This window comes from Xiphophorus maculatus, chromosome 17 (assembly GCF_002775205.1).
Source record: "Xiphophorus maculatus strain JP 163 A chromosome 17, X_maculatus-5.0-male, whole genome shotgun sequence".
Taxonomy (NCBI): domain Eukaryota; kingdom Metazoa; phylum Chordata; class Actinopteri; order Cyprinodontiformes; family Poeciliidae; genus Xiphophorus; species Xiphophorus maculatus.
The window spans coordinates 9,889,089-9,905,963 of NC_036459.1; the positions used below are offsets into that span (position 1 = coordinate 9,889,089).

General features: G+C 46.1%; 1 protein-coding gene and 1 long non-coding RNA gene across 4 annotated transcripts; one reads left to right on the forward strand and one right to left on the reverse strand.

The window, feature by feature from the left end:
* The first annotated feature begins 10,478 nt into the window (after positions 1–10,478).
* On the forward strand, positions 10,479–15,427 carry LOC111611875. The gene is made up of 3 exons (XR_002754287.1): positions 10,479–13,426; positions 14,726–14,867; positions 14,972–15,427. It is a non-coding gene; the product is annotated as an uncharacterized LOC111611875 (long non-coding RNA).
* LOC102217749 (hemK methyltransferase family member 2-like) lies at positions 13,714–16,657 on the reverse strand. 3 transcript variants are annotated; one of them, XM_023350630.1, is made up of 5 exons: positions 16,094–16,657; positions 15,848–15,931; positions 15,638–15,779; positions 15,451–15,569; positions 13,714–14,437 (listed from the first exon to the last, which is right to left on the reverse strand). In XM_023350630.1, exons 1-4 carry the CDS (start codon positions 16,202–16,204, stop codon positions 15,454–15,456), a joined length of 453 nt encoding a protein of 150 aa, XP_023206398.1. In that variant the 5' UTR covers positions 16,205–16,657; the 3' UTR covers positions 13,714–14,437; positions 15,451–15,453. The 3 variants fall into 3 exon arrangements, with proteins under 3 accessions (XP_023206398.1, XP_023206397.1, XP_023206396.1); XM_023350629.1 differs by having other exon boundaries at positions 13,714–15,309; XM_023350628.1 differs by having other exon boundaries at positions 13,714–15,332; positions 16,094–16,653.
* Positions 16,658–16,875: the final 218 nt, after the last annotated feature.

Consider the following 16,875-nt stretch of genomic DNA (forward strand, 5'->3'; position numbering starts at 1 on the left):
CCACAGGCAATGTAGGCACTTGCAGGAGAGGGTAGGAGGGAGGCAGGAGAGGAAGGCAGGGCAGGAGAGAAAGGCAGGGGAGGAGCCAAGGGCAGAGTAGGAGGAGGGCAGGAGAGGAAGGCAGAGTAGGAGAGAGGCAGGAGAGGAGGGCAGGAGAGGAAGGCAGAGTAGGAGAGAGGCAGGGCAGGGAGACAGGGCAGAGTAGGAGGAGGGCAGGAGAGGAAGGCAGAGTAGGAGGAAGGAAGGAGAAGAGGGCAGAGTAGGAGGGAGGCAGGGGAGGAGGGAGCCCAGGGTCACTCACCAGACTCTGGGTGGAGGGAGAGACCCCCCAGGGTCACTCACTCAAGCTAGGCAGAGAGAGGGAGCCCAGGGTCACTCCCTCGACTCTAAGTGGAGGGAGAGACCCTCAGGGTGTTTAGATGCTAAAAGGGGAACCAAAATATTCTCTCACCCTACTTGTACAAGTATCCACTAAGCAGACTTTGCTTACAAAATGATGATAATAGGTCACGAGCTGGACTCGAACACAGGATTCAGGTGTCCAAAGCACAGATACTATCCGTTGCGCCAGCCAGGCAACTGAAAACCCATCGATTTGAACTTGTACAAGTATCCACTAAGCAGACTTTGCTTCCAAAATGATGATAACAGGTCACAAGCTGGACTCGAACACAGGATTCAGGTGTCCAAAGCACAGACACTATCGGTTGCGCCAGCCAGGCAACTGAAAACCGACCGATTCAAACTTGTACAAGTATCCACTAAGCAGACTTTGTTTACAAAATGATGATAACAGGTCACGAGCTGGACTCGAACACGGGATTCAGGTGTCCAAAGCACAGACACTATCCGTTGCGCCAGCCAGGCAACTGAAAACCGATCGATTCGAACTTGTACAAGTATCCACTAAGCAGACTTTGCTTCCAAAATGATGATAACAGGTCACGAGCTGGACTCGAACACAGGATTCAGGTGTCCAAAGCACAGATACTATCCGTTGCGCCAGCCAGGCAACTGAAAACCGATCGATTCGAACTTGTACAAGTATCCACTAAGCAGACTTTGCTTACAAATTGATGATAAGAGATCACAAGCTGGACTTGAACACAGGATTCAGGTGTCCAAAGCACAGACACTATCCGTTGCGCCAGCCAGGCAACTGAAAAACGATCGATTCGAACTTGTACAAGTATCCACTAAGCAGACTTTGCTTCCAAAATGATGATAACAGGTCACAAGCTGGACTTGAACACAGGATTCAGGTGTCCAAAGCACAGACACTATCCGTTGCGCCAGACAGGCAACTGAAAACCGACCAATTCAAACTTGTACAAGTATCCACTAAGCAGATTTTGCTTACAAAATTATGATAACAGGTCACTCACTCAACCTAAGTAGAGGGAGAGACCAAACAAGACCAAATTTAACATGAAAAGCCTATGTTGTGGTATTTGTAGAAGTTCGAGCAACAGGATTGTTGGGTGCTTGTTTGGCACAGTGGTTTGAGTCTGCACTTTGGATACTATGAGACTGGGTTCAAGTCCTGGTTGTGGATCAATATGCACAAACTCAATCCATTGTACCAAACAAGCCGCATGGCAATGTTTTAAAATTTAACATGAAAAGCCAATGTTGTGGTATTTGTAGAAGTTCGAGCACCAGGATTGTTAGGTGCTTGTTTGGCACACTGGTTTGAGTCTGCGCTTTGGATGTTAAGAGACTGGGTTCAAGTCCTGGTTGTGGATCAATATACTCAAAGCACAAACTCAATCCATTGTACCAACCAAGCCACAGGCAATGTAGGCACTTGCAGGAGAGGGTAGGAGGGAGGCAGGAGAGGAAGGCAGGGCAGGAGAGAAAGGCAGGGGAGGAGCCAAGGGCAGAGTAGGAGGAGGGCAGGAGAGGAAGGCAGAGTAGGAGAGAGGCAGGAGAGGAGGGCAGGAGAGGAAGGCAGAGTAGGAGAGAGGCAGGGCAGGGAGACAGGGCAGAGTAGGAGGAGGGCAGGAGAGGAAGGCAGAGTAGGAGGAAGGAAGGAGAAGAGGGCAGAGTAGGAGAAGGCGGGGCAGCAGAGAAAGGCAGGGGAGGAGGCAAGGGCAGAGTAGGGGGGAGGCAGGAGAGGAAGGCATGGTAGAAGAGAAGGCGAGGGCAGAGTAGGAGGGAGAGCAAGGCAGGGCAGAAGAGAAGGCGAGGGCAGAGTAGGAGGGAGGCAGGGCAGAAGAGGAGGCAGGGCAGAAAAGGAGGCAAGGCCAGAGTAGGAGAGAGGCAGGAGAGGAAGGCCGAGTTGGAGGAGGGCAGGAGAGGAAGGCCGAGTAGGAGGAAGGCAGGGCAGAGTAGTAGGGAGGCAGGAGAGGAGGGCAGAGTAAGAGGGAGGCAGGGCGGAGTAGGAGGGAGGCATGTGAAGAAGGCAGGGCAGTGGAGGAGGAGGGCAGGAGAGGAAGGCAGGGCAGAAGAGGAGGCAAGGGCAGAGTAGGGGAGCGGCAGGAGAGGGAGGAGGGCAGAGTAGGAGGAGGCAGGGCAGAGTAGGAGGGAGGAAGGAAAGGAAGGCAGAAGAGAAGGCAAGGGCAGAGGAGGAGGGAGGAAGGCAGGGCAGGAGAGGAGAGGGAGGCAAGGGCAGAGTAGGAAAAAGGTAGAGTAGGAGAGAGGAGGGAGGCAGGAGAGAGGAGGGCAGAGTAGGAGGGAGGCAGGGGAGGAGGGAGCCCAGGGTCACTCACCAGACTCTGGGTGGAGGGAGAGACCCCCCAGGGTCACTCACTCAAGCTAGGCAGAGAGAGGGAGCCCAGGGTCACTCCCTCGACTCTAAGTGGAGGGAGAGACCCTCAGGGTGTTTAGATGCTAAAAGGGGAACCAAAATATTCTCTCACCCTACTTGTACAAGTATCCACTAAGCAGACTTTGCTTACAAAATGATGATAATAGGTCACGAGCTGGACTCGAACACAGGATTCAGGTGTCCAAAGCACAGATACTATCCGTTGCGCCAGCCAGGCAACTGAAAACCGATCGATTCGAACTTGTACAAGTATCCACTAAGCAGACTTTGCTTCCAAAATGATGATAACAGGTCACAAGCTGGACTTGAACACAGGATTCAGGTGTCCAAAGCACAGACACTATCGGTTGCGCCAGCCAGGCAACTGAAAACCGACCGATTCAAACTTGTACAAGTATCCACTAAGCAGACTTTGTTTACAAAATGATGATAACAGGTCACGAGCTGGACTCGAACACGGGATTCAGGTGTCCAAAGCACAGACACTATCCGTTGCGCCAGCCAGGCAACTGAAAACCGATCGATTCGAACTTGTACAAGTATCCACTAAGCAGACTTTGCTTCCAAAATGATGATAACAGGTCACGAGCTGGACTCGAACACAGGATTCAGGTGTCCAAAGCACAGATACTATCCGTTGCGCCAGCCAGGCAACTGAAAACCGATCGATTCGAACTTGTACAAGTATCCACTAAGCAGACTTTGCTTACAAATTGATGATAAGAGATCACAAGCTGGACTTGAACACAGGATTCAGGTGTCCAAAGCACAGACACTATCCGTTGCGCCAGCCAGGCAACTGAAAAACGATCGATTCGAACTTGTACAAGTATCCACTAAGCAGACTTTGCTTCCAAAATGATGATAACAGGTCACAAGCTGGACTTGAACACAGGATTCAGGTGTCCAAAGCACAGACACTATCCGTTGCGCCAGACAGGCAACTGAAAACCGACCAATTCAAACTTGTACAAGTATCCACTAAGCAGATTTTGCTTACAAAATTATGATAACAGGTCACTCACTCAACCTAAGTAGAGGGAGAGACCAAACAAGACCAAATTTAACATGAAAAGCCTATGTTGTGGTATTTGTAGAAGTTCGAGCAACAGGATTGTTGGGTGCTTGTTTGGCACAGTGGTTTGAGTCTGCACTTTGGATACTATGAGACTGGGTTCAAGTCCTGGTTGTGGATCAATATGCACAAACTCAATCCATTGTACCAAACAAGCCGCATGGCAATGTTTTAAAATTTAACATGAAAAGCCAATGTTGTGGTATTTGTAGAAGTTCGAGCACCAGGATTGTTAGGTGCTTGTTTGGCACACTGGTTTGAGTCTGCGCTTTGGATGTTAAGAGACTGGGTTCAAGTCCTGGTTGTGGATCAATATACTCAAAGCACAAACTCAATCCATTGTACCAACCAAGCCACAGGCAATGTAGGCACTTGCAGGAGAGGGTAGGAGGGAGGCAGGAGAGGAAGGCAGGGCAGGAGAGAAAGGCAGGGGAGGAGCCAAGGGCAGAGTAGGAGGAGGGCAGGAGAGGAAGGCAGAGTAGGAGAGAGGCAGGAGAGGAGGGCAGGAGAGGAAGGCAGAGTAGGAGAGAGGCAGGGCAGGGAGACAGGGCAGAGTAGGAGGAGGGCAGGAGAGGAAGGCAGAGTAGGAGGAAGGAAGGAGAAGAGGGCAGAGTAGGAGAAGGCGGGGCAGCAGAGAAAGGCAGGGGAGGAGGCAAGGGCAGAGTAGGGGGGAGGCAGGAGAGGAAGGCATGGTAGAAGAGAAGGCGAGGGCAGAGTAGGAGGGAGAGCAAGGCAGGGCAGAAGAGAAGGCGAGGGCAGAGTAGGAGGGAGGCAGGGCAGAAGAGGAGGCAGGGCAGAAAAGGAGGCAAGGCCAGAGTAGGAGAGAGGCAGGAGAGGAAGGCCGAGTTGGAGGAGGGCAGGAGAGGAAGGCCGAGTAGGAGGAAGGCAGGGCAGAGTAGTAGGGAGGCAGGAGAGGAGGGCAGAGTAAGAGGGAGGCAGGGCGGAGTAGGAGGGAGGCATGTGAAGAAGGCAGGGCAGTGGAGGAGGAGGGCAGGAGAGGAAGGCAGGGCAGAAGAGGAGGCAAGGGCAGAGTAGGGGAGCGGCAGGAGAGGGAGGAGGGCAGAGTAGGAGGAGGCAGGGCAGAGTAGGAGGGAGGAAGGAAAGGAAGGCAGAAGAGAAGGCAAGGGCAGAGGAGGAGGGAGGAAGGCAGGGCAGGAGAGGAGAGGGAGGCAAGGGCAGAGTAGGAAAAAGGTAGAGTAGGAGAGAGGAGGGAGGCAGGAGAGAGGAGGGCAGAGTAGGAGGGAGGCAGGGGAGGAGGGAGCCCAGGGTCACTCACCAGACTCTGGGTGGAGGGAGAGACCCCCCAGGGTCACTCACTCAAGCTAGGCAGAGAGAGGGAGCCCAGGGTCACTCCCTCGACTCTAAGTGGAGGGAGAGACCCTCAGGGTGTTTAGATGCTAAAAGGGGAACCAAAATATTCTCTCACCCTACTTGTACAAGTATCCACTAAGCAGACTTTGCTTACAAAATGATGATAATAGGTCACGAGCTGGACTCGAACACAGGATTCAGGTGTCCAAAGCACAGATACTATCCGTTGCGCCAGCCAGGCAACTGAAAACCGATCGATTCGAACTTGTACAAGTATCCACTAAGCAGACTTTGCTTCCAAAATGATGATAACAGGTCACAAGCTGGACTTGAACACAGGATTCAGGTGTCCAAAGCACAGACACTATCGGTTGCGCCAGCCAGGCAACTGAAAACCGACCGATTCAAACTTGTACAAGTATCCACTAAGCAGACTTTGTTTACAAAATGATGATAACAGGTCACGAGCTGGACTCGAACACGGGATTCAGGTGTCCAAAGCACAGACACTATCCGTTGCGCCAGCCAGGCAACTGAAAACCGATCGATTCGAACTTGTACAAGTATCCACTAAGCAGACTTTGCTTCCAAAATGATGATAACAGGTCACGAGCTGGACTCGAACACAGGATTCAGGTGTCCAAAGCACAGATACTATCCGTTGCGCCAGCCAGGCAACTGAAAACCGATCGATTCGAACTTGTACAAGTATCCACTAAGCAGACTTTGCTTACAAATTGATGATAAGAGATCACAAGCTGGACTTGAACACAGGATTCAGGTGTCCAAAGCACAGACACTATCCGTTGCGCCAGCCAGGCAACTGAAAAACGATCGATTCGAACTTGTACAAGTATCCACTAAGCAGACTTTGCTTCCAAAATGATGATAACAGGTCACAAGCTGGACTTGAACACAGGATTCAGGTGTCCAAAGCACAGACACTATCCGTTGCGCCAGACAGGCAACTGAAAACCGACCAATTCAAACTTGTACAAGTATCCACTAAGCAGATTTTGCTTACAAAATTATGATAACAGGTCACTCACTCAACCTAAGTAGAGGGAGAGACCAAACAAGACCAAATTTAACATGAAAAGCCTATGTTGTGGTATTTGTAGAAGTTCGAGCAACAGGATTGTTGGGTGCTTGTTTGGCACAGTGGTTTGAGTCTGCACTTTGGATACTATGAGACTGGGTTCAAGTCCTGGTTGTGGATCAATATGCACAAACTCAATCCATTGTACCAAACAAGCCGCATGGCAATGTTTTAAAATTTAACATGAAAAGCCAATGTTGTGGTATTTGTAGAAGTTCGAGCACCAGGATTGTTAGGTGCTTGTTTGGCACACTGGTTTGAGTCTGCGCTTTGGATGTTAAGAGACTGGGTTCAAGTCCTGGTTGTCGATCAATATACTCAAAGCACAAACTCAATCCATTGTACCAACCAAGCCACAGGCAATGTAGGCACTTGCAGGAGAGGGTAGGAGGGAGGCAGGAGAGGAAGGCAGGGCAGGAGAGAAAGGCAGGGGAGGAGCCAAGGGCAGAGTAGGAGGAGGGCAGGAGAGGAAGGCAGAGTAGGAGAGAGGCAGGGCAGGGAGACAGGGCAGAGTAGGAGGAGGGCAGGAGAGGAAGGCAGAGTAGGAGGAAGGAAGGAGAAGAGGGCAGAGTAGGAGAAGGCGGGGCAGCAGAGAAAGGCAGGGGAGGAGGCAAGGGCAGAGTAGGGGGGAGGCAGGAGAGGAAGGCATGGTAGAAGAGAAGGCGAGGGCAGAGTAGGAGGGAGAGCAAGGCAGGGCAGAAGAGAAGGCGAGGGCAGAGTAGGAGGGAGGCAGGGCAGAAGAGGAGGCAGGGCAGAAAAGGAGGCAAGGCCAGAGTAGGAGAGAGGCAGGAGAGGAAGGCCGAGTTGGAGGAGGGCAGGAGAGGAAGGCCGAGTAGGAGGAAGGCAGGGCAGAGTAGTAGGGAGGCAGGAGAGGAGGGCAGAGTAAGAGGGAGGCAGGGCGGAGTAGGAGGGAGGCATGTGAAGAAGGCAGGGCAGTGGAGGAGGAGGGCAGGAGAGGAAGGCAGGGCAGAAGAGGAGGCAAGGGCAGAGTAGGGGAGCGGCAGGAGAGGGAGGAGGGCAGAGTAGGAGGAGGCAGGGCAGAGTAGGAGGGAGGAAGGAAAGGAAGGCAGAAGAGAAGGCAAGGGCAGAGGAGGAGGGAGGAAGGCAGGGCAGGAGAGGAGAGGGAGGCAAGGGCAGAGTAGGAAAAAGGTAGAGTAGGAGAGAGGAGGGAGGCAGGAGAGAGGAGGGCAGAGTAGGAGGGAGGCAGGGGAGGAGGGAGCCCAGGGTCACTCACCAGACTCTGGGTGGAGGGAGAGACCCCCCAGGGTCACTCACTCAAGCTAGGCAGAGAGAGGGAGCCCAGGGTCACTCCCTCGACTCTAAGTGGAGGGAGAGACCCTCAGGGTGTTTAGATGCTAAAAGGGGAACCAAAATATTCTCTCACCCTACTTGTACAAGTATCCACTAAGCAGACTTTGCTTACAAAATGATGATAATAGGTCACGAGCTGGACTCGAACACAGGATTCAGGTGTCCAAAGCACAGATACTATCCGTTGCGCCAGCCAGGCAACTGAAAACCGATCGATTCGAACTTGTACAAGTATCCACTAAGCAGACTTTGCTTACAAATTGATGATAAGAGATCACAAGCTGGACTCGAACACAGGATTCAGGTGTCCAAAGCGCAGACGCTATCCATTGTGCCAACCGAGCGACTGAAAACTGATCGATTCGAACTTGTACAAGTACCACTGAGCCTGTTTTGCTTACAAAATAATGATAACAGGTCACGAGCTGGACTCGTACACAGAATTCATGTGTCCAAAGCGCAGACGCTATCCGTTGTGCCAACGGAGCAATTGACAACTAATGCATTCAATCTTCTACAAATACCACCACGTAGGTTTGGCTGAAAAAAAAGTCTGATACCGAGTAATAGGCTGGACTCGAACCCAGGATGCATGTGTCCAAAGTGCAGACGCTATCCGTTGTGCCGACCGAGCGACTGAAAATCGATCGATTCGAACTTCTACAAATACCACCACGTAGGTTTGGCTGGAAAAAAAAGTCTGATACCGAGTAATAAGCTGGACTCGAACCCATGGTGCATGTGTCCAAAGCGCAGACGCTATCCGTTGTGCCGACCGAGCGACTGAAAACTGATCGATTCGAACTTGTACAAGTACCGCTAAGCCCGTGTTGCTTACAAAATAATGATAACGGGTCACAAGCTGGACTCGAACCCATGGTGCATGTGTCCAAGGCGCAGACGCTATCCGTTGTGCCGACCGAGCGACTGACAACTGATCGATTTGAACTTGTACAAGTACCGCTAAGCCCGTTTTGCTTACAAAATAATGATAACGGGTCACGAGCTGGACTCGTGAGACATTTGATGTCTCTCTGAAAGAGTCAAACATTAAAGTTCTCTAAAGTATTAAACACTGACCTGAACTTAATCCACTGTACTTCTGTCACATCCTCTCTTTCCAGCTGTTTAGTGGCAGATCGATACGTTTCTGGAGTCCGCTCTGGTCCGATGATGGCTGGATTTTCACTCTGAAATTCAGACCGAGTAATCAGACAATATCTGCAGAAGTACTGAGATGTACTGACATTTTCCGTAAAACCCCCGATGCGGCGAGAGCCCGGGTTGTCTCCGGCGATGCCATACGGTGCTCCTTTCGCGACTGATTCATCTGCCATAGTTATCCCATTCTCCTCTAGTATTTTCAAGTCAGTCAACAGTTCCGAAAAAACTCTGGAATGGCCAAATTCCTTGAAATCCTTCTCTCTGCACAACAAGACCGACCGCATATGATCGGTCTTTGATCGGACATGGGGTGGCATATTGAGTAGAGAAAAGTGAACGGCAAAGATCTTGTGCTTTTTTTCTTTTGCAGATCCCAAAGAACCAGAGAACCAGCTTGAGAGATTTTTGGTTTTCTTGAAAAAAATACATTGGACGTAAACACCTTACCGTCGTCACGGTCGGAGAGAACATCGGCTTTTGAAAGCCGTGAGCCATCGTTAGACCCTGCCAATATTTGGAATCTAACATACCTTTTAACTAGGCCTGTCGCGATAAACGATAAATCACTTAATCATACGATAAATTAAAACTATCCACGTCATTTCAATTATCGGCATTATCGTCTCTTCCGGCCTCCGAATGAAAAAAAGCTCAACTCCGGTGCTCTCCGCTGACCCTCCTTTCTCATTTCCTCAGTGTAAAGCCCAGCGCACACGACACGATCTTAGAGCTGTCGGCCGATTGTCGGAACATTTTCAAAACCTGAGAGACCAAACATTAGCCGACAGAAATCCTAGGTTGAACGGTTCGATCGGTTCGTTCCTGCCGTGTGGTGTCCAACAATGGGCACAAAATAATGGCTACAAGTCCAGTGAACTAATTTTAAAACCAGGCATTAATCAATGCTTTACTACAATCTACCTGCAATGCATGTGGCTAGTGTCAGCGTAAAGTCCTGACTGAATGAAGATCATTATAACCTATTTACGTCACGTTAACGAAGAACAGCTGAAAAGTTACCGGGTTTATCAACTGCGGTAGCAATTTCGCTCCAACTCCTCCTCTTGTCATTTCTATATTCTTTGCGTGTTGAATAAACATTAATGTTGTTTCCACGTATCATCTCCGATGTCCGCTGGACTTCGTGTTGCGCCGTTTCAGCTGTATGGGATTCCCCGACGTAATTTCCCCTCAAAAAGCACGAGGAGAATCCGCGCTTTCTGATTGGCTGCCTGTCACATTCAACAAGGTGCGTTAAGATCCCAGTCGGGGAAAACCCCTGATTTGGATCGGAGCGGCAACGACGATCTACCGTAACAAACCACACAATCTTAGAAAGACCAACGTTTCAAGATTGTTGTAAGGGGAAAAATAGGAGCAAAAAATCATGTAGTGTGAACTATTGCATCAGGTAGTCGATGTGCCCATCTTCTCTATTTAAATCTAATTATTACTGAAGGGCAACATAATATACAGACTTCATAATCTTTAGGTATTTATTTCCACTTTGGCTTTATGTTGTTTAGTTTTTATCAAGTACATTTTTTGTTAATGGAGACTGAGAATCCATTTTGTTTTTGGTTAAATATTCTTTTGAAAATAAAGTGCATCTATTTTTGGCAGGAAATCGCATGGATTATTACTTAATTTCCATTAAATCAGTGTAAAAAGGTCTTCAAACAATATTATCGTTTATCGCAATACTTTTTTGAGACAATTAATCGCTCAGGAAAATTTGCTATCGTGACAGGCCTACTTTTAACGTATTTAGCACAGGAACATAGTATGCAAATCTATCTTTTCTGTCCTCATCTTTGCCCAACAACACTTTTTTGGGTTCCCCATATTCGAACATGTCTTTAAAACACCGGGCTCTAGAATGAGCCGTTCTCATCGGCCCTGTGTGGCAAGCTGAGAACAAGTCCGACTGTTTTACTGTGTCGCAGATTTTTGCAATGTCTTCATCTGCAAATGACGTTTCTTTAAGAAGCAAGTTCAATCTATTTAAAGAGTATGTCTGTCCCAATTCATGTATATTCTGCATCTCTTCCACAATGTTTTGAATGGTAGGTGATGGAAGAAGATGTTGTCCCTGTAGTTTTATGTAAAACATACAGACATTTCTAAGATACAAGTCACTGAAATTTGGTCCTTCTATGACTGTGTCTTCTGCATCTGGCGCACTGGAATCTTTTGTGGTAGCACTCTGAGTATCTTCATTACTTGTTTCACAAATCATATTTTATTTTTATTTTAATGCTGCATAACCAACCGGCTGCAACACACTTGAACATACGCCTCGGTTCGTTGCGATGCAGTTTGCAATGGAGAACAAAGGCTTTAACAGATTTAACTGTTTCTGCACACAGGTTGCATGAATACATCTTAAATATATTACTTCGATGGATAGCTTACAGCGATGGCGATACAAAACGGATGTAAGCAATAGCTTTGTGGAGAGGCTAACTTTCCACAACTTCTTTTTCTCCTCGTTTCCCCTGAAATGTCTTTTCAACCAACCGAATGCAACTCAAACTATTTGTTTTCTGAAATTTTCCGCAATATTTCCTTACCTGAGAACGAGAGCCGATCAGACGGAGAAGGTTGGATGATGAAGTCTCTGCACAATCTGAGCGGAATAGCTGGACAAAAACGCGAACCACCGAGTGCGACGGGTCCTCAAATCCACCGCTTCCAAACTTCCGCCAGAACTCCACTTCGCCTGTCCGCGCGGACCAGGTGCAGGGGCCCCATTAATTAAGACTGACTACAGGCTGCCTGCCAGGGCTACGGGCAGGAAACTTGACTTACATGACTTTTGTTAAACCGAATAAATTATATTACAATATAGACTACAAATATCTCTAAAACATTTTCTGTGACTGAGTACAGATTATTTTAATTTATTTGTTAATGAAAGAAAATCCAATATTGGCAACAAGATCATTTACGGTACAGAACATTTCGTGGAAAGATATTTAATTTCCATAATTCCATTCAAAAAGTCAAACTTTAATAGATTCCAGATTCAGGACCCACAACTTAAGACGATTGCAAGTATTTGTTTATTTTTACATAATTTGGGCTGTCAGGAGAATTAAATGCAAAGGTTACAGCGCTACTACAATTTCTTTTTTCATTTCCACAACAGTATGCATATTGACAGTTTTGACCTGTATACTTTAGATTAATTATACATGTAAAAATTACGATATACACTGCTAGAAAAATTATAGTATATTTTTGTAATTGCCACAGCAGTATGCATATTGAACAGTTTCGAACTGTATACTTTATAATTATTAAATGCAAAAACTACGGTATACATTGCTAGAAAAATTACGGTATGTTTCTGTAATTGTCACAACAGTATGCATTCTTAACAGCTACTAACTGTATTGTTTAAGAAAGATGAGTGCAAAAACTACAGTATGTACTACTAGAAAAATTACAGCATATTACTGTTAAAAGTATGACAAGATTTTTTTTAACAGCAGGGCAATGTAAATTTTCTGAAAAACCCCCCCAGTAAAAATTACATTTTTTCCTAATTATCTTATTTACGGTAATTACTTGTTAAAGAAACAGTCTAAAATTGATTTCTAATTTACGGTTTTAAATTTTCATGGTTTACTTTATTTAACTGTAAAATTTACGGATATTTTTTTACAGTGTAGGAAGAAAGCAATGTTCATAGTATGGTTTTATTTTCGTCTGAAACGACACTTTGTCTTTTCTAGCTGTCATAGAAACTCAAAGCGGAAAAAAAGAGCCGCATTTGCGCATGCGGTTGTGAAGTCAGCGCGGCAGGTGCAAAGAGCTCACTGTAATAAACAAAGATGATTTTCTTTTTGTTCCTCTACCGCCCTCTTGTGGTCGCAGCTGATAATGATCCATCTAGCAAGCAAATGCTAAGATGACGTTCGGCGTCCAAACAACAATGAGAAGAATCATGGATGAAAAAGCCAAATTTCAGCACAAATTTTAAACATTATTCAATACACAACTTGTTGTTTCTATATTCTGTTTCACATCTTTCAGAAAGTAACCGATAATAATAACTAAATGTCTATAATACTTGTGGTTTTCTTTACATAACTTCTAAACAAATCAAATCATAAAAACGCTGATGACCGCAGACCGCTTCTGTACTCAGAAGCTGAGTTGATGCTTCTGAGTACGATTCGCATATTTAAAAGCGAATCGTGTCCAATTTCCAGCACCAGGCTCACTTACAGAAGTGAGGATTTTTCTGTTCTAATTTGAAAATGAAATGAGAAAAGAACTGGGAACAAAATCAAGATAAAAAAAAATACACAGAAGGTGCAACAAACCTTCAGCAGCCTCATCTTGTTTATGTCAGCGAATGACGTCATCGTTTACGATTACAAATAGCCCATAAAAGCATCACTTGGACTGTTATTTATTATTTAGCATTTGGTGAAATATGCATTTTCATATCAGTCAGGTAATTATAAACCCTGTATTGTTAACTATTACATCATAAATATACCATATATGATGCAGTTTTTTTCCCATTTCTCTCTTTAATGACACACTTCCACCCCTCCTAGATGAATTAGATGGATCGGTTCATTTCTGCAGCAGGTAGAGATAAGAGAGAACCAGCAGGACACTGACCAGCCAATCGGATGTTCTCCTGACTGAGAAAGTGGGATAATATCTCATCTCTGCGGTAAGTTGGGTTTTTAAAGCTCTTCGTAGCCTCTTAAAACATCCTGATGAAAAATGAATCAAACCTACTTTAGACAACTGAGAATCAACAACCAGACAGTCAAGACATAATATGTTAGATATCACTGTTTTAATTCTTTTAAATTTAGGTGGGTTTCCTTTTTTTTAAAAGAAAAAAAGGAAAACTAGAAAGAAAATGTATTTATAATAAAGCAGATGTTGAGTTTCTCTAATAAATGAAACCTGGACTCTGAAATCACTGATATAAAAGTCTTATAAAAACACAAGACATTTATTACGTTTTATTGTTACAGGAGCAATGAAGAAATATTTTAGTAAACAATTATATGGTTTCATTTCAACGGTTAAGTTTTAATGTTTTAAAACTTTCCTCTGACAACTCCTGATAGTTTTTTATGTTTTCTAAACTCTAGATAAGTGTTTAGAAACACTAACATGTTGTGCATATGTGTAACTACTGTGTGTAGTTGTAAATAGTTGTCTCAGAGCTGAATCCTCTTTGGTTCTGATTGGTCCATTCAGAGAGAAACCAGCCGCTGAGCTGCAGTAGCGTCAAGGTCCAGTTCTCCCAGTGCAGTAGTTCAATCAGCCACTAGAGGGCGCCGGACGTCTCCAGCTCCTCGTGGTTCTTCTTCAGCTGATTTTCTGCAGGTTTTCTGCTTTCTTGGGTTGATAAACAAGAAGTCTGAGGATGGCAGCTTCACCTTCATCGTCCTCCTCTTCCTCAGCTGCAGCATCAGTGATCCTAGAGGTCCAGTTCATCTCCTGCTGCTGCTTCCAGTTCTTCTGGGTTTCTGCTGCTCAGCTTCTGATCTGCTTCACTGACAGCTTCAGCTTTTCTGTCTGGACCAACAGATGATTGATTTGCTGCTGGAAACGGTGATGGTGCAGCAGATCCTGCAGGGGGCGCTCTGGGGCCTCAGTGTTCAGGTCGGTTACAGTCTCATCTCCCAGACTCCTGAATCTATTGGTTCCTTCCTGAAATAATTTCCTGCAATAAAATGTTGGCTGGCAATGACCTGAACACTGAGCAAAACCTGAAAAAGTTCAAATCTGACCTACAGTTTTACAGCTCAACTCATACAAAAGGAAAACATGACAATAAAGGTGTTTGTTGTCACCTGAAAGGGGGAGGAGCCTAAGGTGTTGGTGGTTTCAAACAGACCTGGAGCTCAGGGTCTGAAGAGAGCAGCGCTGGCCGGCATCCAGACCAGCGTAGGTTAGGATTCATCCTAATTAATGTGAAGTTTTACTCATCTCTGTTTTTGTCTTCCAACAGGTTGTGGATCACAAGCTGTATGGCAGCAGAGCTGAGTTTGATGCCACCATTGACCTTCTCCTTAAAGAGTTTGGAGTGGAACTGGTCTGCCTTGCTGGTTTCATGAGGATCCTGACTGGGATCTTTGTGAAAAAATGGCATGGTAAAAGTCTGTTTATGTGTAAAGTTTTATTGTGTTTAAAAATAAAATGTATTTTTGTGCTGGTTTTTTCTTTTGTACCCAAGTAACTGTAACTTTAACTTTAGGGAGGCTCCTCAACATTCATCCCTCCCTGCTGCCTTCATTCAAAGGGGTCAATGCCCAGCAACAGGCTCTCCAGGCCAGAGTGCTGATAACTGGGTGCACCGTCCACTTTGTAGCTGTAAGTGTTGCGCTAACACATATAAAGCTCATCAAATAAATCCACACAATAAAAGTTCTTCGTTTCTTCTAGGAAGAGGTTGATGCAGGCGCCGTCGTGGTCCAGGAAGCCGTTCCGGTGTTGGTTGGAGACACAGAGGAAAGTCTGTCGGCCAGAATCGGGGAGGCCGAGCACAAAGCGCTCCCTAAAGCTCTGGAGCTGGTGGCCAGTGGAGCGGTGCAACTGGGACCAGATGGAAACATAGTCTGGAAGCAAGGGCGTTGAAATGTCTCTACTAATGCATGTCTGACTAATGATCAGAAACCATAGTTTACAATAAAGTACATCACTGTCAATTGTACTCCTTACATTGAGGACTCTTACCTGTCACCTCTGCTGGTTTCTATGGAAACGCAGGACCGACAACCTCTCATTCCCAGCTCTGGTTGACAGGCGGGTCTCTCCTTCCAGCCCAAACTGGCTCATTAACCCGATAATCTCCTCTGTGGGGAAACAAAGCCTTTAGTTTCTCATTAGGATTACTTTTTGCATCATAAGCTATTCTACTGACCTGGCTTGTTCTCGGCGATGGTGACCAGGTAAAACAGGCCTTTACTGGAGAGCAGCTGAGGAACCAGAGGGAGGAACCTGTCGGTGACCCGTCTGCCTCGCTCTCCTCCGGCCCACGCCGCCTCTACACCTCTGCTGCCCACCTGAACGGTTCAACAGGTCATTAGATACTCATCTAAGAATTTATCTATCTAGCTACATACATACATACCTCTTCTGATGGAGTGACCACATATGGAGGATTGAAGAGGACGACGTCCACCTTCCCACTAAGCCTTGGCAAAAGATTCTGCACCTGCAAAACAGAGATCATGTTACTATTTCAAACATTACTAATTGCTTCCTTGGACTTACAATGACACTGTGTAACTCTTTCCTTCATAATGCTTTGCTAAAGTCACACTTTCATTAAAAAACATATGCATAAACTTCTGGAACTTTTCTCCGTGATCTGTACCAGGTCTGTGATGACGGGCTGCAGGGCGACCCGGTTACAGCAGGCGGTTCTGGCTGTGCACTGAGCTGCAGCTGGATTCACGTCGGTGCAGCTGCAAGTCACAAATAACATTGCAAGAGAGCTGGTTTGACTTTACTGTCATCATGCAGCACTGCTTACTTTTTTAGTGAGTTTCTACATTGCACATCTTCAGTTTTTGTAATGACGTTCTTTTCTGAAGCAAACCATCATACTATGTCATTCTTTATCTGCATTAAGAACACGGCACTGTCTCTTCAACGATTCCTATCAAAGTAGGCTTCATTTCACAAAATAATCTCCATGTTCTTAAAGAGCAGATTATGCTCTAACATACTTTAGTGTTACAAGATTAATACGTAGCTCTTCCTGAAACCTTTTCTGGTTATTCTTACTCTATTTGAGGAATTTCTTTTTATTTACTACATGTATTGATAACAGAGTGAAGTGAGGTGAAGGAAGCAGTAACTTTAACTCCATCTCTTTTACTCATTTGGAGTCTAGAGGCTAACAGAAAGAGCTGAGACCACATTTGACTTTGAAACATACTTTAAGGTAGATCAATGACAAAATAATATATTTACACCATGGCCTAACCAACTCTACATACAGAATCCTGATGACTCTCAAGAGGGAGGAGTTTGTCTGCTATCCCCAGGCTTTGTGTTAATTGTTGCCTGCCACCATAGAGCTACTACTGAGAGTGAGAGGGAAGCTGTGAGGTCACATGAAACATCTCTGGACCAAGTCTATTGAGGCTTAAT